Source organism: Callithrix jacchus, chromosome 2 (assembly GCF_049354715.1).
Source record: "Callithrix jacchus isolate 240 chromosome 2, calJac240_pri, whole genome shotgun sequence".
Taxonomy (NCBI): Eukaryota; Metazoa; Chordata; class Mammalia; order Primates; family Cebidae; genus Callithrix; species Callithrix jacchus.
The window spans coordinates 40,465,695-40,490,503 of record NC_133503.1 but is presented as its reverse complement, the minus strand read 5'-3'; the positions used below and the strand labels follow the sequence as shown (position 1 = coordinate 40,490,503).

General features: G+C 42.7%; 1 protein-coding gene, 1 non-coding gene and 1 pseudogene across 20 annotated transcripts in view; 2 read left to right on the top strand and 1 right to left on the bottom strand.

Annotated features, from left to right (window-relative positions):
- Positions 1–2,083: 2,083 nt before the first annotated feature.
- Positions 2,084–2,989, top strand: LOC100390211 (peroxiredoxin 6 pseudogene; annotated as a pseudogene).
- A 2,287-nt stretch (positions 2,990–5,276) lies between these two features.
- Positions 5,277–5,383, top strand: LOC118151770 (U6 spliceosomal RNA). Its single transcript, XR_004740181.1, has one exon. It is a non-coding gene; the product is annotated as a U6 spliceosomal RNA (small nuclear RNA).
- Positions 5,384–9,315: 3,932 nt separating this feature from the next.
- Positions 9,316–24,809, bottom strand: part of RNF14 (ring finger protein 14) — a 64,558-nt gene continuing 49,064 nt past the window's right edge. For 5 of the 19 annotated variants that reach the window (XR_013531293.1, XR_013531289.1, XM_078361818.1 and 2 more), the window contains one exon: positions 17,384–18,614. Coding sequence is in view for 10 of the 19 variants with exons in the window: in XM_078361818.1 (XP_078217944.1) it covers positions 18,513–18,614 (102 nt within the window). In the remaining 9 variants the exon portion in view is untranslated. Of the gene's footprint in view, positions 10,065–11,406; positions 11,531–12,399; positions 13,873–17,383; positions 18,615–24,809 lie in introns of those variants that run through there. The other 14 variants (XM_054250150.2, XM_054250149.2, XM_078361759.1 and 11 more) reach the window with 8 other exon arrangements.

Sequence of the window (24,809 nt, the reverse complement as noted above, 5' to 3'; positions counted from 1 at the left end):
TTCAGAATCCCTCTAACCGCTATCCGAAACTGGCTGTTGGAAGTGAATAGGCTACTTGCTAGAAAAACGAAGACTTCTATAGAGAGCAGGAAGACCTTTGGCGCTGAAGAGTCACTGAAAAATCAACTCCAAAGACAGATTAATTGGAGAAAAGTTGTAAAAATTTATTAACCATGTATATACAGGAACTTTCAGAAAGAAGACCCAAAGATACAGAGGAAATTGTGCATTTTTATGCTTAGCTTCAACAAATTATGGACAGCTGTGTTGAAATATGATTGAACCAAAAAGATATGCTCTGGCTGGGTGCAGTGGCTCATGCCTGTAATCCCAGCACTTTAGGAGGCCCAGGAGGGCAGATCGTTTGAGGTCAGGAGTTTAAGACCAGCCTGACCAACATGGTAAAACCCGTCTCTAACAAAAATACAAAAATAAGCCAGGCATGGTGGTGCGTGCCTGTAGTTCCAGCTACTTGGGAGGGTGAGGCAGGAGAATCACCTGAATCTGGGAGGCAGAGTTTGCAGTGAGCAGAGACTGAGTCACTTTACTTTAGCCTGGGTGACAGAGCAAGACTCTGACTCAAAAACAAAGAAAAAAGACACGCCCTAGACAGAATGTGGTAACCCAGCTAGGCTGTCTGTCTAGATTCTTCTTGGCCTTTCTGAGCAGCATTCCTTCCTTCTGGTGTGAGGCAGGACCTTCTCTAGAAGTGGGGGGTCTTATGGCCTGCAACAAAATAAGGTAGGCCAGACCATTTCTTTACAGCCAGCTTTTTCACACAGAAAAGTGGGGAGGAAGTTAGTGTAATATTTTCATGTTTTATGGCTGGCTTTGGTGAAATGGGGCTCTGGTTGCTATGAATCTCCTTAGGGAAGAGGGATCTGTGGGTAGCCTCAGGGGAGAATGGGACTGAGAGACAGAAGGGCAGGAGAAGGTCACAGAAAAACTTTTGCTCCTGATGCTGTTACTGAGGCCTTCATTTTGGGGTGTTATTTTCTGAGATCCAACACCTTAAAAGACAGCAAATGGTGCAGCTTTCTCTACAGAAGCTTATATTGTAGTCACAATAGAGATTTCCTTTTTGGTTTCCTAGGGCAAAGAGCAAAGGCTCCCACTTCTCACCCAGGTGATATCCCCAGAGCCATGCTCTTCCCAGTTCAGCCATCTCCCCACATGGAACTTCCTGTTTGTGGGGACCACAGACAAAATGGCTGCCTGCAGGACAGACCAAAGCCTGGGATGTCTGACAGGATGATGACCTGACAGAGTTGACAGCCATGGGGAAGTACATATACTAAACTGTTAAAAAAAAGACATGGAACAGTAGTGGCCAGTATCTTAAATTCTACCAGTAGATCCGTTTTAAGAATTTAGGTTGCCAGGCCAGGTGCAGTGCCTCACACCTGTAATCCCAGCACTTTGGGAGGCCAAGGTGGGTGGATTACCTGACATTGGGAGTTCTAGACCAGCCTGGCCACCATAGTGAAACCCCATCTCTACTAAAAATACAAAAAATTAGCCAGGCACCATGGTGCATGCCTCTAATCTCAACTACATGGGAGGCTGAGGCAGGAGAATCACTTGAACCTGGGAGGCAGAGGCTGCAGTGAGCCAAGACTGTGCCACTGCACTCCAGCCTGGGTGACAGAGTGAGACTCCGTCAAAAAAAAAAACAAAAAGAAGAAGAAAAGAAAAAAGAAAGGAGGGAGGGAAGGAAACAAGGAGGGAGGGAGGGAGAGAAGAAGGAATTACACCAGATGCTTAAGTTATTGCTGTTAGAAAAGAAAGAGAGAAAGAAAGAAAACAAAGAAACTATACCAGAGACCAGGTATGGGTGTCATATCTGACTCCGCCTTTCACCAGATGAATGACAACTAGTGCCTCTAGACCTCGGTCTCTCCATTTGTGAAACAGCAAAATATATATATTCAGGAGACATATAGATATATCATGTATAATAGATATATATCATATCTATATAAATTCACTTTAAAGGTTTGTGCAAGGATTAAGTGAAATAAGTATGTCCCTAAAGTTCTTGGAGCAGTGCTCAGAACACAGTCAACACTTAATAAATACTGGCGCTACTCAGTTGCTTGATTTTCGAGTGGCGCCCCCTCATCACCGCCGCCGCCATGCCTGGAGGTCTGCTTCTCGGGGACGTGGCTCCCAACTTTGAGGCCAATACCACCGTCGGCCCCATACGTTTCCACGACTTTCTGGGAGACTCATGGGGCATTCTCTTCTCCCACCCTCGGGACTTTACCCCAGTGTGTACCACAGAGCTTGGCAGAGCTGCAAAGTTGGCACCAGAATTTGCCAAGAGGAATGTTAAATTATTTGCCCTTTCAATAGACAGTGTCGAGGACCATCTTGCCTGGAGCAAGGATATCAATGCTTACAATGGTGAAGAGCCCACAGAAAAACTACCTTTTCCCATCATTGATGATAAGAATCGGGACCTTGCCATCCTGTTGGGCATGCTGGATCCAGCAGAGAAGGATGAAAAGGGCATGCCTGTGACAGCTCGTGTGGTATTTGTTTTTGGTCCTGATAAGAAGCTGAAGCTGTCTATCCTCTACCCAGCTACCACTGGCAGGAACTTTGATGAGATTCTCAGAGTAGTCATCTCTCTCCAGCTGACAGCAGAAAAGAGAGTTGCCACCCCAGTTGATTGGAAGGATGGGGATAGTGTGATGGTCCTTCCAACCATCCCTGAAGAAGAAGCCAAAAAACTTTTCCCAAAAGGAGTCTTCACCAAAGAGCTCCCATCTGGCAAGAAATACCTCCGCTACACACCCCAGCCTTAACACTCTTGGAGAAGTTGGTGCTGTGAGCCAGAGGATGTCAGCTGCCAGTCATGTTTTCCTGCAGCACTTCCGTGAAAACATCCTGGTGTCATCACAGCCCGGGTTTTTAGGTTGCTATTCTATTGGTTTATTAAATGAAAATGGCACTGAAAAAAAAAAAAAATAAATAAATAAATAAATACTGGCAATTACTTACACTGCTTGAGGTAGGTACTCTTATTGCCTCTACTTTTCAAAATTGTGGTAAAAAATACAAAAAGTTTACCATTTTGACAATTTTCCAGTGCAGTTGGTGAAGTACATTCACACTGATGTGCAACCATCACCACCACCATCCATCGCTAGAATTTTTCTCATCTTCCCAAACTAAAACTCTGTATCATTAAATGATAACTCTTATTCTCCTCCAGCAGCCACCCTTCTACTTTCTGTCTCTGTGAATTTGACTACTCCAGGTATCTCCTATACCTAGAGCTATATGAATCAAAAAGTATTTGTCCCTTTGTGACTGGCTTATCTCACTTAGCATAGTGTGTTCAATGTTGATCCATGTTGTAGCGTGTCAGAATTTTCTTCCTTTTTAAGACTGAATAATATTCCATTGTATATATGTACCACATTTTGCTTATCCATTCATCTGTTGATGGATGCTTGAGTTAGCTCCATATTTTAACTACCTGTATTGTGAATACTGCTTCCAGAAATATAGGTGCCGACTAAATATGGTCTGAGAAGGACTCCGTACATCTATATTTGAATCCTTGTGGATGAACTGTAACGTAGCCTAATAGGCAGACAAGATTGAAAACCTAACTTAGGAGTGTACGCCTGTAACAACAGCTGAGTCTTTGCCAATCCCAGCAGCCATACTTCAAGCACTCATACACTGCTAAGTGTTCATCAAGGCTGACACCAACCTGTAACCAATCCAGCTGTTTTTATACCTCACTTCTGATTTCTGTACATCAGGTCCCTTTTTTTTGTCTATAAATCTTCTTCTGCCACTTGGCTGTGCTAGAGTCTCTTTGAATCTGCCATGATTCTGGGGGCTGCCCAATTCATGAATGCTTCATTGTTCAGTTAAACTCCTTTAAATTTAATTCAGCTGAAGTATTTCTTTTAAGAGGGTATAAATACCTCTTCAAGATTCTGCCTTCAATTCTTTTGGACATGTACCCAGAAGTTATATTGATAGATCATATGGCAAGTCTGATTTTTTTTAACCTAAAAAAAAAAATAAAAAGAGGCTGGGCACAGTGGCTTATGCCTGTAAGCACTTTGGGAGGCTGAGGCAGGCGGATCACCTGAAGTCAGGAGTTTGAGACTGGCCTGACCAACATGGTGAAACCCCATCTCTACTAAAAATGCAAAAACTAGCCAGGCATGGTGGCACGTGCCTGTAATCCCAGCTACTCAGGGTGGCTGAGGCAGGAGAATTGCTTGAACCCTGGAGGCGGAGGTTGCAGTGAGCCAAGATTGCACCATTGTACTCCAGCCTGGGTGACAAGAATGAAACTCCATCTCAAACAATAAAAAATTAAAATAAAATAAAAAGAGACAAGGCCTCACTATGTTGCCCAGGCTGGTCTCAAACTCCTGAGCTTGAGTGATCCACCCATCTCAGCCTCCCAAAGTGCTAGTATTACAAGCATGAGCCACCACACCCAGCCCTGTTTGATTTTTGAGAAACCGCTTTCCATGATGGCTGCACCATTTTACATTCTTACCAACAGTGCACAAGGGTTCCAACTTCACAACCTCACCAACACCTGTTCTGCTGTTTTGATAGTAGCCATCCTAATGGGTGTGACTTATATCTCACTGCAGTTTGGATTTGCCTTTAAGTAAAGATTAGTGATGCTGGGCATCTTTTCCTGTGCTTATCAGCTATCCATTTGTATATCAAAGTACTTCAACTCAAGTACTTTGCCCATTTTTTAACTGGTTGTTAAAAACTCCCTAGAAGGAGTGACATCCACCAGGGCACCTCAGGTACCCTCAGATGATAAATGAAGTCTGCAGTAGTAGCTAGAGACAAGAAGTACACAAACAGGAAGGAGGGAGGGGAAGGCCAGTCAGGGAGATAAAACAAACAGGCTCCAGTTCTCTCAGTCCAGTTCATATTAAATTAGTTATAAATTACCAGTGCCTCAAATCCAAAACTGATTTCATATAAATTTCATCCTTGAGCTTCACAAGCGGAATGGGTCTTTTGCATACTCTAGAGGCACCCTTCCAACCTCCCCAACAATGGAACAGTGGCAACAAAGACCAGAAGAAATAAGAAAAAGTCTGAGAGGCTTGGGAAGATGTTAGATCCTTTGTAAACAGCCTTTTGGAAGGAGAAACAGAGACAGTGCTTGCTCTCCCACCACATTCTTCAGAGGTAGAGTCTTAGAAGCACAGTGTAATAAGGAAGTTGATGGCAACAAAACTAATGAGGCCATGATAAAAAGTTGTGCAGAAGTGCTTGCTTCAGCAGCACATATGCTAAAATTGCAACGATACAGAGAAGATTAGCATGGCCCCTGCGCAAGGATGACACGCAAATTTGTGAAGCGTTCCATATTTTTAAACAAACAAGTTAAGGGCAAGATTCTTGCCAAGAGAATTAATGTGCGTATTGAGCACATCAAGCACTCTAAGAGCTGAGATAGCTTCCTGAAACGTGTGAAGGAAAATGATCAGAAAAAGAAAGAAGCCAAAGAGAAGGGTACCTGGGTTCAACTGAAGCGCCAGCCTGCTCCACCCAGAGACGCACACATTGTGAGAACCAATGGGAAGAAGCCTGAGCTGCTGGAACCTCTTCCCTATGAATTCATGGTGTAATAAGTGTTAAAAAAATGAAAGACCTCTGGACTGTTAAAAAAAAAAAAAAAAGTTGTGCAGAAGATGTGAGAGCAAAATCACAGACCTCTAAAAAATGTAACTGGGGACCTTAGTTTTAAAAATCACCCACTTTTCTAGCCTGGGCAACATAGTGAAACCCTGTCTCTACGAAAAAATATACAAAAATTAGCCAGACGTGGTGGTGTGCCCCTGTAGTCCCAGCTACTTGGGAAGCTGAGATGGGAGCATCGCTTGAACCTGGGAAGTCAAGGTTGCAGTGAGCTGAGATTGCACCACTGCACTCCAACCTGGGTGATAAAGAGAGACCCTGTCTCAAGAAAACAAAAGAACACAATACTCACTTTTTTTTTTTTTTTTTTGAGACAGAGCCTTGCTCTGTTGCCCAGGCTAGAGTGCAGTGGCATGATCTCAGCTCACCACAACCTCTGCCTCCTGGGTTCAAGCAATTCTCCTGCCTCAGCCTCCCAAGCAGCTGGGACTACAGGCATACACCCCCACACCCAGCTGATTTTTTGTACTTTTAGTAGAGATGGGGTTTCACCATATTGGCTAGGCTGGTCTCAAACTCCTGACCTCATGATCCATCTGCCTTGGCCTCCCAAAGTGCTGGGATTACAGGCATGAGCCACCGTGCCCAGTCCTTCTTTTTTTTTTTTTTAGTTTTTAGTTCTAGGGTACATGTGCACGATATGCAGATTTGTTACACAGGTAAATGTGTGCCATGGTGGTTTGCTGCACCTATCAACCCATCACCTAGGTATTAAGCCCTGCATGCATTAGCTATTTTTCCTAATACTCTCCCCGCTACTGCACTCCCCTGACAGGCCCAGGTGTGTTGTTCCCCTCCCTGTGTCCATGTGTTCTCATTGTTCAGCTCCCACTTACAAGTGAGAACATGCAGTGTTTGGTTTTCTGTTCCTGTGTTAGGTTGCTGAGGATAATGGCTTCCAGCTTCATCCATGTCCCTGCAAAGGACATGATCTCATTCCTTCTTATGGCCGTTTAGTGTTCCATGGTGTATACATACCACATTTTCTTTATCTGGTCTATCGTTGATGGGCATTTGGGTTGATTCCATGTCTTTGCTATTGAAAGACTCACTTCTTTTTCTTCCTTCCTTCCCCTCTCATCTCTTCCTTTTTCTCCCCTGTGGACACTCCCTCTGGCTATGCGTGCTAAGGTGATCTAATTATGCTCTTGCTTAAGAAATCCCAGAGACTAATCTTGAAACCAGGCACGGAGTCCCCTTTTTGGAATCCTGTTTAGGGCGAGTCACGAACAATTAGTCCATCACCATCAGGCCAAAATCAAGGTAACACCAGCCAGACCTCAGAACAGGCAATTAGCCCAATTAGCCAAGACAGCCATCAGAACAAGAAACACAGATACACAAATACTGCACCATGTACTGCTCCCACGTCTCCCATACCAAGTTTCCCTTTAAAAGCCCAATGGTAAGTATTAAAATTTAAGATGGTCCTTTAGAATGCTAGTTCACCTCTTATGTTTGGCTTTTTTTTTTTTTTTTTTTTTGAGATGGAGTCTTGCTCTGTTGCCCAGGCTGGAGCACAGTGGTGATCTCAGCTCACTGCAACCTCTGTCTCCTGGTTTCAAGCAATTCTCCTGCCTCGGCCTCCTGCGTAGCCGGGATTACAGGCACCCACCACCACACCCAGCTAAGTTTTGCATTTTTAGTAGAGATGGGGTTTCACCATGTTGGCCAGGCTGGTCTTGAACTCCTGATCTCAGGTGATCCACCACCTCAGCCTCCCAAAGTGCTGGGATTACAGGCGTGAGCCACTGCACCTGGTGGTGCTTGGTGTTTGAATGCAGAGTAGAGCAGACAAACCTGGCTCCAGTTACAGAAAGGCAGTAATCTATGAGGCACTTTGTAAACATACTCGCACCTCTAATGGTGATTGCAGTCCTGCCCCAGGTTCCTCCCCTTAATGTTAGAATAAGACTATAGCTTAGGAAATGTGCTAAAAATGCAGAGTCATAGGCACCATCCTTGAGACATGGCCCCAGTAAGTCAAGGTGGACCCTGGAGCCTGCATCTTTACCCAGATGCCCACAAGGAAGGTGTTGCTGATGGCCAGAGCCCACAGTCTGAGCCATGCTGGCTACTGTCAGTGACAAAAAGACTCCCCGGGCTTTTCCTAGTGTGTGGAACAGTGGTCATAGACTCTGTTCCATGTTTTGATCCTCAAATCCTGGAGAGGATTCCTGAGATTATGAACAGAAAAATTAGAGGGTGAGGACATATATCCCATGACAACAGGATTCTTTCCTTCCCTAAAGAATTTGCTAAGAGATGCTCTTATTTTTCAGAAACTTGCCTGTGTTTGCCATATTAAGCGTGCAAGGGAGCAGTCTGGCAGATGTTCAGGGGAGAGATAGAGAGCATTTAAGAGCTGTGGTGAACTGTGCATTGCTGAGCAATGAAGATGAAATGGGAATCAAGCTAAAGTTACAAACAGAATAGGATTTGACTTATACACTTGTCAAGAACACATTCATTTGTAATTGAAATAATAATGACAGTCTTGTCTAGACATGGTGGCTTATGCCTATAATCCCAGCACTTTGAGAAGCAAGGTAGGAGGAGTGCTTGAGCTCAGAGTTTGAGACCAACTTAGGTTAATATAGTAAGACCTCCTCTATCTCTACAAAAGTAAAAAAAAGAAAAATTAGCCAGGTATGGTGCATGCCTGTGGTCTTAGCTACTTGGGAGGCTGAGATGGAAGGATCACTTGAGCCCAGGAGGTCGAGGCTGCAGTGAGCCATGATTGTGCCACTGTACTCCAGCCTGGGTGACAAGAGTGATACCCCATCTCAAAATAATAAAAATAATAGGCCAGGCATGGTGGCTCACGCCAGTAATCCAAGCACATTGGAGGCCAAAACGGGCGGATCACCTGAGGTCGGGAATTCAATGTGGTGAAACCCCATCTTAAAAAAAAATAATAATAATAATAACAATAATAACAACAGTCTCATGAGCAAGTCCTTGTGCTAATTAGGCTTTATACATTAATTCACTTAAAAATACATTCACATGGCCGGGCATGGTGGCTTATGCCTGTAATCCCAGCACTTTGAGAGGCCAAGGCAGGCAGATTGCCTGAGGTCAGGAGTTTGAGACCAGCCTGGGCAACACGATGAAACCCTGTCTCTACTAACATGCAAAAAATTAGCCGGGCATGGCGGTGCGTGCTCATAATCCCACTACTCGGGAGGCTGAGGCAAGAGAATTGCAAGAATTCAGGAGGCGAAAGTTCCAATGAGCCAAGATTGAGCCACTGCACTCCAGCCTGAGTGACAGAGCGAGACTCCACCTCAAAATATATATATATATATATATATATATATATTCACATATAAATGTGCACATAACAAGTAAAAGCTATTAAGAGGCTGCATTTACAGGTGGTCACAGATCAGCCGAGCAATACAGCCTGTGGTTTAGCCTATGAGCTCTAGATAGCTTCTGATTCGAGTCCTGGCTCTGTCATTTATCAACCGTGTGACCTTCATAAGGAACATCTTCAGGCCTCAGTTTCCTCATCTGTTAAATGAGATGACACATGGAAAGCTCTTAGCACAGTCCTTGGCAGGTAGTAAAACAGCCTCTAAGTGTTTTTAGTGATTATTATTGTCGTTAGTGCTGCCAGAGCAGAGCATGGGTTCCTGCCCTGAAGCAGACTGAGTTGGGGCTGAAGCCACTTTGGACTTCACATGGCCACACGGAGATCCACAGGGATCAAGGAGCGCTGTCAGGCTGGCCTAGATACCGAAATGGTATCCTGAGATGACAGCAACCTGCCATCTTTTCTTTGTGTCCCTTTGATGAGTGGGACATCACCAGCACTGAGGCTGGATGACTCTCCCTACACAGATAGCATGTCCTGGAAACTGGGGAGACCTATAAAGTAAGTGTGAGTTTGCTAAGAATCAAATGAGGTAGTAGACATACCGTGCCTGGCACATGGCAAATAATCATTATTATGCATTATTATAATTATAATTTTATATAATTTGCTGTAGTGTCTCCAAAACACAACCTCACAAATAACAATTAGCATTAACTGAGCACCTACTCCAAGAGCTGTCCATTGGGTCTGGATGCTCAATACCTTTACCTTTTCCTGATGACAGCACTCCATTTTCCTTTGGGGAACTGCCTACCCCCATCCCATTGTTCTGGTGGGACTGCCAATCACAATCCTCTATTCCAATCCCTGACAGGTTTTTTAAAACTTGATCAGCCAGAGACCACCAGGAATGAGCCTACAGTCTGACGAAATCAGATTTCTTGTCTCCAAGCAGTGAGGTGGGGCACTCCGGAAGATCTCCAGAAGGAGGGCAGCTTTCTTGCAAGATGTGGGTTCCTGCCCAAGGATTCTAAAGAGGGTTGAAGGAAAGCAGGAATCAGTTCTGGATTGGATGCTGTTTTGGATAAGGGATTAAGAGGAGCAAGGATTAACCAGGGATTGAGCATTGTCATGAGGCCAGGGTGGCTGAGCAGTTGGTTATCCCCAGTATTAGATGAGAATAGCAAAGCATGCCTCTGCCTTTGTCCTCGGTCCTAGCAAAGAGAGCAGTGGCCACTTTCAGAGGGTCCTTATAGCATTTCACAGCCACTACATGACTTTGGGAGGAACAAGGTTTCTTGCAGGCTTTGTAGGTGGCTTTAACTTTTCTGTCCTCTTAACCTGCTGTTTCTTTTCCAGGACAAGTTGATTTTCACTTTCAGTCCCAGGTAGAGTTTTACTCTTTTTGCCCCAACTGTGACTTTGAACAAAGACATCTTTCCTCAAGACACTTTAGTGCTATTTACTAGAAAATTGTCACAATGAGTGTTCAAACCTCTGATGACTATGATGAGTAACCCCTGAAGTTTACAAAGCCTAATTGCAATTATAGGCAGCAGCCCTGCCCCATGTGCCCTGAGCTGGGGCAATCAGACATTGGGAACTAGGGCAGGAGACTCTCAGGTGGGAGGCAAAGGTTGGAGCAGGCTATCTAAGGAAGAGCCCCGAGAGAGGCTGGGCCACAAACAGTTGTCACTGAAATTCCTGTCACTGCCTGGGCTCTTCAGGGCCTCCCTGAGGATTGTTTAGCTCTTCTTTTGATTCTGGAGCGATCCCAATCATTTCCTAGTAATCCTTGTTAAACTGAGCTAGTCAGTTTCTATTGCTTACAACCCCAGAACCCTAAATAACATATCTGTTTTTGTAGGTCTTGTATTTGGTGCTGGGATAGAGAGGAATAACGTGCGGGCCCACTGGTGTACTCACTGTGTACCTATGATGTCAGGGAGTGATTACTCCCATGACAAAATAATTTTTCCCTTTCCAAAATAATTAACCCTTGGGCCCTTCCCTTTCTCTCCTGACCCCTCATTCTGTAAACTCTATGAATTCTCACTATATCTCCAGTGCCTGGCCCACAGTGAGCCCTCGACAGATTCAATGAATGAATGAATGAATGAATGAATGAATGATTGTTATCAACATCTCCATTTCTACAGATAAGAAAACTGAGCCTCAAAGAGACTCATGACTAAGCTATGCACATGCTATTAACAAGTGGTAAAGAAGAAATTCAAAACCAGGCCAGTCTGCATCTTCACTATACCACACATACTTCTCTTATTCATAATCAAGGTCCCAATGAAAGATTTTAATGTCAAAATGTCACCTACCAATTTGGTGACTCCTCAAAAAGTTAAATGTTGAATTACCATATAATTGGCCGGGCGCAGTGTCTCATGCCTGTAATCCTGGCACTTTGGGTGGCCGAGGTGGGCGAATCACGAGGTCAGAAGATCTAGACCATCCGGGCCAACATGGTGAAACCCATCTCTACTAAAATACAAAAAATTAGCTGGGTATGGTGGCACGTGGCTGTAGTCCCAGCTACTCAGGAGGTTGAGGCAGAGGAAACATTTGAACCTGGGAGGTGGAGGTTGCAGTGAGCCGAGGTTGCGCCACTGCACTCCAGCCTGGTGACAGAGCAAGACTCTATCCCAAAAACCAAAAATAAACAAACAAAAAAGAATTGCTATATAACCCAGCAATTCCACTCCTAAGTACCCCCCAAAAGAGTTTAAAGCAGCTACTCAAATAAGTACATGTACACACATGTTCATAGCAGCACTATTTGCAATAGCCTAAAGGTAGAAACAGCCCAAATCCCCGTCAATGGATGAATGGATAAATTGTATATATATCACACAAGAAAATATTATGCAGTCATAAAAAAGGAGTATTGATACATGATGTGGATGAACCTCAAAAGTACTTCAAGTAAAAGAAGTTAGACACAAAAGGTCACATATTTTATGATTCAAGTTATATAAAATATCCAAAATAGGTAGATCCATAGAGACAGAACACTGACTGGTGGTTACCAGGACAGGAGGGAGAGGGAATAGGGAGAAACTGCTTATTAGGTACAGAGCTTCCTTTTGGGGTAATGAAAGTATTTGAACTTTCCAAAGTGGTGGCTGTGCAATACCGTGAAAGTCCTAAATGCCCCCAACTAGTTCACGTTAAAATGGCTAATATTTTGGTCAGATGTGGCGGCTCACACCTATAATCTCAGCACTTTGGGAGGCCGAGACGGGTGGATTGATTGAGCCCAGGAGTTTGAGACCAGCCTGGGCAAAGATAGGGAGACCCTGTATCTACAAAAAAACTACAAACAAAAAAATAAAAATTTTTAAATGGCCTTATTTTAAAATTAATTGAAATTTTTTTTAATTTAAAATTTAAAAATTTTAACATCTCTATGTTACATGAATTTCACCTCAATAATACAAAAATCTTAAAGCCACTGAACTGTACATTTAAAATGGCTTAAATAGTACATTTGATGTTATGTATATTTTACATACACACAAAATTCACACTCCAGGAGCCACCCTGCCACTCAGAAACACCAAATGTTTCCCATGGCATTTCTCCTAGCCCTGGGAAACACAATAAGGACTCAATGAATGCTGGTATTTTTCATTCGTTTTTAGGCTGTGCTGGAGAGAAGCCCTCTCCTGGAGGCAGTATGGTCAAATGGCTGGGAGTACAGGCAGCTGAGTTCAAACCCCAGGTCAGCCACTTATCCACTTGGTGACCTTGGGTGATTTATAAACCTGTCTGTGCAAGTTTTCTCATCAAGAAAATTGGAAACACAGTGCCTACTTCACAGGTGAAGTGAAATGATAATGTGTGAAAGCACTTGGAACCATCCCTAAGACACAGAAAGTGTTCAGTATCAGCTGCTGGGATGAGGGTACAGTGGGTTCTGCTGCTCCCAACCCCTCCATTTTCACCAGTGTTTACCATAGTACCTCTCTGTAATACATTCTGTGCTTCAGGTAACTGTTTTTGGCAGGAAAGGAGCAGTTACCTTCAAAGCAAGCTGACTCCCCAAAGAGGAGTCTTCTTGTGATGAAATCCCAAGGAAACTCCAGAGACCCCCTCCTGGGTGTTTATGTCCATCAGCAGTAGGGAGCTCCCAGGAGATGAATTCTACACAGAATGATCAGTGGTTCCTGTGCCCTTTGGCAGCTTGTGAAGCTAAGCACATTTACCATGAGCTCTTCTTCTCAGTCATTTGCTAGGTGGGATGACACTGCTCCCCTCTGGGATTAGGACTTCCCCCATTTCCACCCAGGCTGTTTCTTGTGTTCGGTATGATATGGAAGAGACTTAGAGATGTGGGAAGCATCCCACACAGCTGATCAGCCAGGCACAGAGGTCCACCCACCTGCAGAAGGGTCACCAGGCTCGGAAACATCCTGTCCCCACCTGCAAATCTATCCATGCCTCTTGTTCATGCCCAGCCCACACATTTGATTTTTTTCTAAATTCATTGTTTTCAAAGTAATTAAAAGTCTCTTGCTTATTCTGAGAAAATAAGCTGCCATGTTGTGAGATGTTCTGCGGAGAGGCCTCTGTGGCAAGGACCAAGGGAAGCCTCCAGCAGACAGCTCATGAGAAACTGAATCCTACCAATAAACATGTGAGTGAGCCAGTGTTCTGCAAAAGGGCCAGATATGCAGAGAGACCCCCAAATACCAAAGAAGCCAAGAAACCAAAGGAGGCTGACAAATCCAGCTTGGTGGTGAAGGATAATCTGCTGAGGTAACTTACAGACAGAAGCGTGGTCTTGGGTGGCCACAAGACAGGTAGATCTGTTACTCCCAGACCTAAGGATTATATACAATGGGGAAATAGTAAATATGCTGTCAAGACAATTAAAGGCAGCCCTCCAGAACAGTCAAGAATGCTGTGTGTGTTCCAGCCTATAATGTGTGCAATAACATCAAGGTTGCTTTTTTTCTTATACTAGGAACAACAAATAAAGCAGAAACCAGGAGACAAAATTGGCTGGGTGTGGTGGCACGCGCCTGTAATCCCAGCTACTTGGGAGCCTGAGGCAGGAGAATTGCTTGAACCCAGGAGATAGATGGAAGTTGCAATGAGCTGAGATCACACCCCCGCACTCCAGCCTGGGCAATAAGAGCAAAACTCCGTTGTTTTTTCTTTTTTTTTAAAAAAAGACCTAGATAGGGGCCAGGTGTGACAGCTCAATCCTGTAATCCCAGTATTTTGGGAGGCTGAAGCAGGAAGACTGAGGCAGGAGGATCGCTTGAAACCAGGAGACCAGCCTGGGCAACAAAGTAAGATCCTGTCTCTGCAAAAAATAAAAAAATAAATAAAAAAGCCGGGGGAGGGGGTGGGTTGTGGGCGGGGAAGACCCAGCTAAACTGCACCTAGATTCCTAACCTGCAGCGACTTTAAGATGATGTTGTTTTAAGGCACTAAATTTTAGAATAATTTGTCATGCAGTGAAGAATGACTAATATAGGTTGAGGGTCAGTTTTACATGTTAACTTGTCTAGGATACAGTCCTCAGTTATTCAATCAAACAGTAATTTAGTTGTTGCTGTGAAGGTTATTTTGTAGATATGATTAAAGTCTATAGTCAGCTAACTTTAGGAAATAGAGGCCGAGCATGGGGGATCACACCTGTAATCCCAGCACTCTGAGAGGCCAAGACAGGTGGATTGCTGGAGTCCAGGGGTTCAACACCAGCCTGGGCAACATGGTGAAACTCTGTCTCTAGAAAAAATACAAAAAATTAGCAGGGCATGGTGGCACATGCCTGTGGTCCCAGCTACTTGGGAGGCTGAGGTGGGAGGACTGCTTGAACCCAGGAGGTAAAGGTTGCAGTGTGCCAAGATCATGACACTGTGCTCCAGCCTGGGTGACAGAGTGAGACTCTATCTCAAAAAAATAAAGGGAAGGGGAAGGGGAAAGGGAAGGGGAAGAGGAAAAGGAAGGGGAGGGGAAGAGGAAGGGGAAGGGGAGAGGGAGGGGGAAGGGAAGGGAAAGGGAAAGGGAAGGGAAGGGAAAAGGAAGGGAAGTGAAAAGGGAAAAGAAAGGGAAGGGAAAAAGGGAAAGGAAAAGGGAAAGGGAAGGGAAAAGGAAGGGAAAGGAAAGGGAAGGGAAATAAGGAAGGAAAGGAGGGAGGGAAATAAGAGATTGTCGAAAATAATCTATGTGGGCCTGATTCAATCAGTTGAAAGGCCTTAGAAGAGAAGGGCTGAAGTTTCCCAGAAGAAGAAATTCTTCCTGTGGACAGCAGCTTCAGTTCATGCCCAAGAATTCCCACTTGCCTTCATCACAGCCTGACCTATGGACTTCAAGAACTGCCTTGCCAACTCCCACAATAATGTCAGCCAATTCCTTGTAATAAAATGTCTCTCTTTCTCTCTCTCTCTATAGGATAATTAAAATCGTTTAATATATATAATTCATCACAGAGAATAAAGAAACCAAAACAGTATCAAAAGGATATGCCATAAAAAGGAAGACTCCCTCCACTTGCTGCCTTTTAGCTCCCTTCCCCCAAGGAGATCAATGAGACCTGTTTAACATTCTTCTAGAAACAGTCAATGCATGCAGGAACATATATTTAGTCTTACCTCCTGAGCCTCATGTTTTAGCAGACATGTTATACACAGAGTTCTGTATCTTGCTTTTTAAAATTTATCTAACTATTGTGGTCGTCCTCCTATCAGTTTATGGAACTGGCTCCTTTTTAGTAGCTGTATTGCATTCCATTTTACAGATGTGCAAAACTATTCAATCAGTCCCTGATTGACAGATATTTAGGTTGTTCCAATCTTTTTCTTTAACAAGCCGGGATACCATGGATGCCCTTCCAGAAGGACAAAGGACTTAGATTTCTTTCTGTTGGGTATGGGACTTTCCTTCCCTTTCCCTCTCACTTTCCCCATGGAGAGGGAATATATTGCCTATATACGCAGGGTACATCCTGTATTTTGTCCACCTTGACTTTGTCAGGACTCCTTGAATGTCCTGTGTTCAGCTTTTTTCTTTTTTTGAGACAGAGTCTCGTTGTGTCGCCCAGGCTAGAGTACAGTGGTATGATCTCGGCTCACTGCAACCTCCGCCCCATCGGTTGAAGTGATTCTCCTGCCTCAGCCTCCCGAGTAGCTGGAATTATAGGTGCGCACCACTACTACCCGGCTAATTTTTGAATTTTTAGTAAAGATGGGGTTTCACCGTGTTGGCCAGGCTGATCTTGAACTCCTGACCTCAGGTGATCTGCCCACCTAGGCCTTTCAAAAAGCTGGGATTAAAGGTGTGAGCCATCGGAGCTGCTTTTCCTCCACAGTAATTGGCACCTAAATTAAATCACCTAAATGGCAACACTAGCTGAAAAGCGTATCTCCATAAAAATTTGGACAATACCTTTCTGGTTTCATGCAGGTTCGGCTGAGGGATGAAGGGAAGTCTGAGAATTAAGGGTACTTATTTTCTTCTTCGGGAACGGAAAACACTGTTCTTTGGCAGAAGTCCCAAGTCTAACACAGGAGCCACCGTTAATTAGAGAGAACTTCCAATCATACACACGTTCTGAATATCGGCCAGTCGGCGACAGCCCCGCTGCAGTAACTACAGTCCTAAATGTAAGCAGATCCGCAACAGCCGGACAAGCGCGCTCAGAGCCGGCCCCTAGGTGCTCGGCAGCAGCCAATGAGCAAGTGTCTCGCTCCCTCGCCTGCGCTGCCGGAAGTCGGGGCGAAAGGCAGCTTTCGCCTGTGATTTGCTAACAACAGCTGAAAGGCCTTAGATTCCTAAATACTTACGCATCAGAAACGCCACCCAGCCCCTGCAAGCCTCGCTTCCCTAAACCTTACACTAAGTCAGCCCTGGGGTGTTGGGAGACTCTGCCACACAAGTACAGTTCTCTCTTGCAAGCAAACCGGAAGTTCACTTTTTTTTTTTTTTTTTTGGCATTAGATGTCAGGTTCAATATAAGGCAACTTAACAGTTGGACTTTGTTTATGGTATGAGTTTGGACTTATGAGTGACAGATGTACTGAAGCGGCTGTGAACTTGGCAAAATGAATCTCTTCCATTCTTGCAGTAGTTTATATGATCTGTTTTTTATTTGTTTGTATTTGAACCCCTGATTGCCAAAAAGCAAGTGTAAATCTTGTGATGAAATTTTTGAGCAGTGGACGTTTATTGAAGAAGGAAAAAGTCCTTTTGAAGTGCTTTGTGCAGTATGTAATTGTTCATTTAGTATAAAAATGATAGAAAATTAGATGGAAACTAGCATAATATTAATGGCTAAACATAAAAGAGAGGTAAGATTTTCTCCCCTAGTACTAAGAAAAGTGATACACTAACAAATTTTTTTTATTAAGAGAAACTCAGATTAAGAAGACAAAATAGTTGTAACAGAGTTGTAACGGCCTTCCACACTGTATCATTATCAATCTTTCGGCTGAAATAACTGTTTGAACATACTACTAACAAAGTATTTCCTGGTTCCAAAATTGCAAGCACAATTTCAAATGCTAGAATAAAATAAACTGCCCTAATAAAAAATATAATCGCTTAATTTATTATTACAGAGATTATCAAATATCTAAATGCCTCACCTTTTTATGGCATAGCCACAACACAAACATCACAAAATACAGGTACAACTTTTCCTGCACGCATTAGTTTTCTCATGAAAAACCCTTGCAATAAGGCTACTGCAGGTAGAATCTCTTCCAGGTGAGACTTCAGAAACAATAGCAAATTTTTTTTTTTTTTTTTTGAGATGGAGTTTCACTGTTGTTACCCAGACTGGAGTGTAATGGCACGATTTCGGCTCACCGTAACCTCCGCCTTCTGGGTTCAAGCAATTCTTCTGCCTCAGCCTCCTGAGTAGCTGGGACTATAGGCGCGCACCACCGTGCCCAGCTAATTTTTGTATTTTTAGTAGAGATGGGGTTTTCACCTTGTTGACCAGGATGGTCTTGATTTCTTGACCTTGTGATCCACCCGCCTTGGCCTCCCAAAGTGCTGGGATTATAGGCGTGAGCCACCGCGCCCGGCAACATTAGCAAATTTTTATAGCACCTCTTGAGTTAGCACTTAATGAGAAAATTTTTACTGCTTTTGTAGGAGATAATACAAATAAAACTTTTGGTAGATGTATGCATACAAGTACACTGTTTATGTGATGTTGAAGCAAAGTCTCAATGATCCTGTGGAAGATATTGGTAGTCCTGCCCATATCCTCATAATGCTGTGTAAATAGCATTGGATGTCTTCTATTGAAACCAAAGTAATTATCATGAAATTGTTCTCTTACTTGAGTATTTATAGTGTTCTAACTGAACATTTTAAAGATTTTTATGATTTTTTTTGGCATTCACAATTCTTCATTTCTCTTGCATTTCAAAAATCCATTGGCTCTCTTTAACAAATGCAGTTGAGAGAATCTTCCATTTATTTCAAGCACTGAAATTATACTTTAATTATGAAGGAAAGTCCCCCCAAATTCTTGACTTTTAAAATAATCCATTGAATGATGACTACTTCTCATAGTTTTCAATGTCAATTTTGCAATAGGATTCTGCAAATTGAAAGAACGAATAGTGTTACGGAAGTACTACTCCATTGCTAAATGTATTTGTTGAATGTGTTGAAGGAGAATTAATGAAAAATGCATCCCTTGAATTACCAAAGCTATTCTTAAAAGGGACATTACATATAAATAGGAAAATAAATTTTATTTCAAAGTGGACAGTTATTACAACACTTGCTATGACCATCTTTCAAGATGGATTTCATCCTTTGAAAATTTTAATTTTTTTACATGGATGTTACTAAATACTCTGCCAATATGAGTACCAGTGGAAGCATCGTGTGTGGTGTAATGAAAAAGAATAAAATCTACACTACACTATATTACATGTATATTTTTATCTATTACATGAGTTTTTATTCCTTCTTTTGACTACACTACATTATGTGTTATGCAGACAGGTACAATGCTCACTCAAAGTCGAAGCAAAGCCTAAATGATTACATTACGTGAAAAATTTCATGATAATGACCTCAGTCTCAATAGAAAACATTCAATGCTATTTAAGCAGCATTATGAGAACATGGGCAGGACAGCCAGTATCTTTCATAGGATCATTCAGGCTTTGCTTCAACTTTGAATAAACATTATACTTGTTTCCATGAATCCATCAAAAGTTCTATTTGTAATCTACATGTAGTGTAGTGAAAAGAAGGAATAAATACTGATGACAATGCTCCTTTTTGTCAGTGGACATTTTAAAGAGTCATTGACCTGGCTCAAGCCTGTAATCCCAGCACTTTGGGAGGCCGAGGCGGGTGGATCGCGAGGTCAGGAGATCGAGACTATCCTGGTCAACATGGTGAAACCCCGTCTCTACTAAAGATACAAAAAATTAGCTGGGCACGGTGGCGCGTGCCTGTAATCCCAGCTACTCGGGAGGCTGAGGCAGGAGAATTGCCTGAACCCAGGAGGCAGAGGTTGCGGTGAGCCGCGATCGCGCCATTGCACTCCAGCCTGGGAAACAAGAGCGAAACTCTGTCTCAAAAAAAAAAAAAAAAAAAAAAAAAAAAAAAAAAAGAGTCATTGACCAAAATATGCAATGTGATCCTGAAGAATGGAAAGGCAAGTTACGCATGAAAGATGATACATGTGCTTCAGCCAATCAAATTTGAAGAGTAATTCTCAGAGCTGGTAACTTTATGCCCATACATATTCAATACACGGGCTTGCAATGCTAATGTCGAGCATGATTTCTCATTAATGACTGTTCAGTGGCCAAAGGAACAAAATAAATTGAATTCGACCTCTGCAGAATTCATGATAAAATGCAAATGGAACACAGACTATTGCAAGGAATTTTATAAACAAATTCTGCAAAATGAAGAACTATTAGGGAGCACCAAATCTCCAGGGAAATATAACAAAAGAGGTATATAAGTTAGATATTTATTATTTATTTTAGATAAGCTATGAATTAGTATATGAAACAAAGCAATAAAAAAGTATGTCAGTGCATGCAATATTTTTCTGTCTCAATGTACATATGCACAGGCAATTATAAATAATTCAGATTTCACTGATGTCCTATACTTTTATTTAAATCTACTCCCTCAGCCTCTGTGCTGCTGTGCCTTTGTGTCTGTCTGTAATGCCTTACTCCTCCTCTTAAATGATCAAATCCTGACTCTTTTAAGCCCATCTCAAAATGCTAGTAATAATGGTAATGATCCCTTAGTGAGGGCTAACTCTGTGCCGGGCACTGTTTTAAGTGCTTTATATATGTTAAACCATTTGCTCCTCCCTGAGATTATTATTCTTGAGAATAACAGTACATACTATGTGGCAGGTATTATTTGCCCTAGATGCATTACATCATTTACCCTTCATGAGACAACTGCTTTTGATAATAATAGTACATACCATAAGGTAGATATTCTTTTTCCTTTTTTGTGGATGAAGCTATTAGGGAACAAAGACATGTCATAACTTACCAGAAGTTACACAGTCCAAAATTGGTAGAGCTGGGATTCAAAGCCAGATTGTGTGGTCGTGGAGTCCATTTCTGAACCCCCAACCTGCAAGTGCCCTGCTCTGCCCTGTGAGACTCTCCAAGATATGATCTGCTTTCCCATTTAATGTTGAAACCACGCAATTTATTATATTGTTTTTTCTTTGTGATGGAGCCAAAAATTACTATATTTGTTCTCATTTCCCTCTTTAAAAGGAATTCTGCCATAACCAAGAGGTAGAATCAACTCAAACATCCATCAACAGATGAATGGATAATCAAAATGTGGTAGGAAAAGGCATAACTACAGTGATGATAAAAAAGTTCAATGAGGCTGGGTGTGGTGGCTCATGCCTGTAATCCCAACACTCTGGGAGGCTGAGGGGGGCAGATCACTTGAGCTCAGGAGTTCAAGACTAGCCTGGGCAATATGGCAAAACCCCATTTACACACACACACACAAAATAGCTGGGCATGGTGGTGTGTGACTGTAACCCTAGCATTTTGAGAGGCCAGTGCAGCAGGATTGCTTGAGCTCAGGATTTTGAGACTAATCTGAGCAACACAGTGAGACCCCCATCTCTACAAAAAAAAAAATGAAAAATTAGCCAGGCATGTTGGCCCATGCCTGTACTCCCAGCGACAGAAGAGGCTGAGGTGTGAGGATTTGCTTAAGTCTGGGTGGTGGAGGCTGCAGTGAGCTTTGATCACACTACTGCACTCCAGCTGGGACAAGAGAGCAAGACCCTGTCTCAAAAATAAATAAATAAATAAATAAATAAAAAGTTTAGTGATTGCCAAGGGATTCAGAGAGTTAAACAGGTCCTAAATTATAGTGTCATAGAATTTAGTTTCACTGTTCTAAAAAAAATCCCTTATTTTTTAGAGGATTTTTGACATTATGTATGTGTCAAAGTCCATATAATTTTACAGCATAAAGAGCATAAAAATTTTTAAAAAATCATTTAGGTGAAGGATCCCAGGACAGAATATATATGACAAAACAATATAACTGCATTAAAATGTATGAAACAACCCCACTGAAAGTTACAGTGTGGGGGAAAGATGCTGACAAAACTTTGGAAATTAGTGGAGCCTGTCAGATGAAAGGCAACAGAAACTGTACGTAAGCACTGTGCTCTACTTGATAAAGTTGTTTCATATGGGAGTGTGAGTTACAATTCTGATACTGCTATACATGTGTACTGCAATCAAATAATTAAGTTATGAGGATTAGCAGATAGTAGGGGAAAATGTGATATATACATATAATGGAATATTATTCAACCTTGAAAAGGAAGGAAATCCTGTCACATGCTATAATGTGGATGAACCTTGAGGACATTAAGTCAAAACAGCTAGTAACAAAAGGACAATCACTATGTGTATCTAGAGTAGTCAAACTCATACAGACAGAAAGTAGAATGGTAGTTTCTAGGGGCTGAGAGAGGGAAAAATGAGAAATTGTTTAATGGCTATAGAGTTTCAGTTTTGCAAGATGAAAAAGTTCTGGAGATTGGTCATACAACAAGGTGAATATGCTTACCATTACTGAACTATAGACTTAGAAATGGTTAAGATGGTAAGCTTAATGGTGTGTGTGTGTGTGTGTGTGTGTGTGCTGAATTAAAAGGAAAAAGAAAAAGGGATTCTGCCTTTGCCTTCTAAGCTTCTCCGCTCTCTCCTGCCCCATAAGAAGCCAGTTTTTGGTGGTTTCAAATCTGAGCTTTTGAGATGAGGGCGAACAAGGGAGAAACAACTGCGAAGCCAAAACTAGGCATTTGCATTGAAAAGGACTGAGAAATTTACTACAAGGAAGAGGAGAACAGAGCTAAATTAAAAGGAAAGCAAGGTAGAAATCTACTGTGGCTGGTCATATGGGTGTGGTGTTGGGGCAAAGAGATTTTTTTAGTTGAGAATTAAGAATAAGTGGTTGGCTGGGCTCAGTGGCTCATGCCTGTAATCCCAGCACTTTGGGAGGCTGAGGCAGGCAGATCACTTGAGGTCAGGAGTTCAAGACCAGCCTGGCCAACATGGTGAAACCCCATCTCTACTAAAAATACAAAAATTAGCTGGGCATGGTGGCACATGCCTGTAGTCCCAGCTACTTGGGAGGCTAAGGAAGGAGAATCATTTCAACTGGGGAGGTGAAGGTTTCCATGAGCTGAGATCGCGCCACTGCATGCCAGCCTGGCAACAGAGCAAGACTTCATCTCAAAAAAAAAAAAAAACAAACAATTAGTAGAGGAGAAAGTTTTCCTGGCTAGCAATAAAATAAATTAAAGAAGAAAAATTTTCAGAGGTGCTCCGAGTTCCGACTTGGATCTTCTTTGATTTTCTTCTAGAGACACTAATAAAAATGTTAATTTTCAGTTGCTGGATTGTTTCTCTGAATATCTCTGATGAGACGATAATAAGAATATTAGGTTAAACAATATGAAATTGCTGATATTTTATAGTTTTTGACCCAGAAAAGTCACAACTGGTATTTACTGACCACTTGCCATGTGTCAGGCGCAGTTCCAAATGCTCTACATGTGTCAATTCATTTCATCCTCACAACAATCCTATGAGCCACTATGATTATCCTCATTTTACAACTGAGGGAGCTGAACTGCAGAAAGGTTAAGAAAAGTGTCCCAGCTAATTAGTGGTTGATCCAGAATCTGAATTCAATGGGCTTCGGAACCAGTGTTCTGATCTGTATGGGGCTTTGGGTTTTATATGCAAGGTACTACTCAGCTAGGGAGCATGGGAAACGCAGGGAGTTGTGACATATGGCTATCATTACAGGAGGTAAGACATGGCCTCAGCAAATGAGACGGTGGAAAACAGCAAGTAGCAATAAGAAAGGCTAAGTGAAAGCCTTGGCAGGGGATTCCAAAAACAGGTGGAAGGGGGCATGATGTTGGAGTATAGGGGTGGGGAGTGGGGAGTCTCTGATGGTTCTGATATTGCACCTCCAGACACAAGGGAGTAGGTACAAAGGTTGAATCTCTTGTTCACCACTCTCCCCCTTTGTGGATTTTTTTTTCTGAATGTATTAGATATATTGCTGCATAACAAATCACTCCCAATTTAACAGCTTAAAACCACAAGTGCTTATTATCTCACAGCTTCTGTGGGTCAAGAATTCAAGAATGACTTAGTTGAGTGGTTGTGGTTAAGAGTCTTTCATGAGATTTCAGTGAAGCTACTGGCCACGGTTGCAGTCATTTGCAGGCTTGACTGGGACTGGAGGATCTGCTTCCAAGATGGCTCCCATGGCTGTTGGGAGGAAGCCTTGTTTCCTTGCCACCTGGGCTTTTCCATAAGGCTGCTCAAGTGTGTCCCCCAAATAGTAGCTGACAACCACTGAGAAAGTGATCCCAGAGCCGAGTGTGGTGGCTCACACCTGTAATCCCAGCACTTTCAGAGGCCAAGGTGGATGGATCATGAGGTCAGGAGTTTGAGACCAGCCTGACCAACATGGTGAAACCCTGTCTCTACTAAATACACAAAAATTAGCTGGGTGTGGTGGCAGGTGCCTGTAAACCAGCTACTCGAGAGGCTGAGGCAGAAGAATCACCTGAACCCAGGAAGTGGAGGTTGCAGTAAGTCGATATCACGCCACTGCACTCCAGCCTGCGTGGCAGAGTGAGACTTTGTCTCAAAAAAAAAAAAAAGAGAGAGAAAATGATCCCAGAGAGACAGTAAAGAAGAAGCTGACATGGCTTTTATGCCCCAACCCTAGAAGACACATCCATTTCTGCAATATCCTATAGGTTACTCAGGTCACCTCTATCCACTGTGGAATAGGACTACGTAAGAGTGTGAATCACTAGGAGCTGTCTTGGAGGCTATCACACCGAGTTAGTAAAATTCACAAAAATGTAGTTTCTAGAGCCTGGAGGTCCATGAAGGTGTGGACTTTGCTTTGTTCATTGTTGTGTCCCCAGAGCCTAAAACAGTGCTGGGCACATAGTAAAGGCTCAATAAATATTTTATAAATAAATGAAAAAGAGGACCACAGGGAACAGGTGGCACTTTACTCCGCTTGAATGGAAGCATAAGATTCATTAAGTTTGCAAAGTTTTGTTGTTTTTCCTTCAAGACAAAATCAACCATTTCATATAAATATTAGGCAGAAAGTATCCTATCCCATAGTATGCCCTTTAAAAAATTGACTCATCGTCAATGAGACAATGCTTTAAAAACCTTTAGCACAGTGTCCAGCACAGAGCAGATGGTCA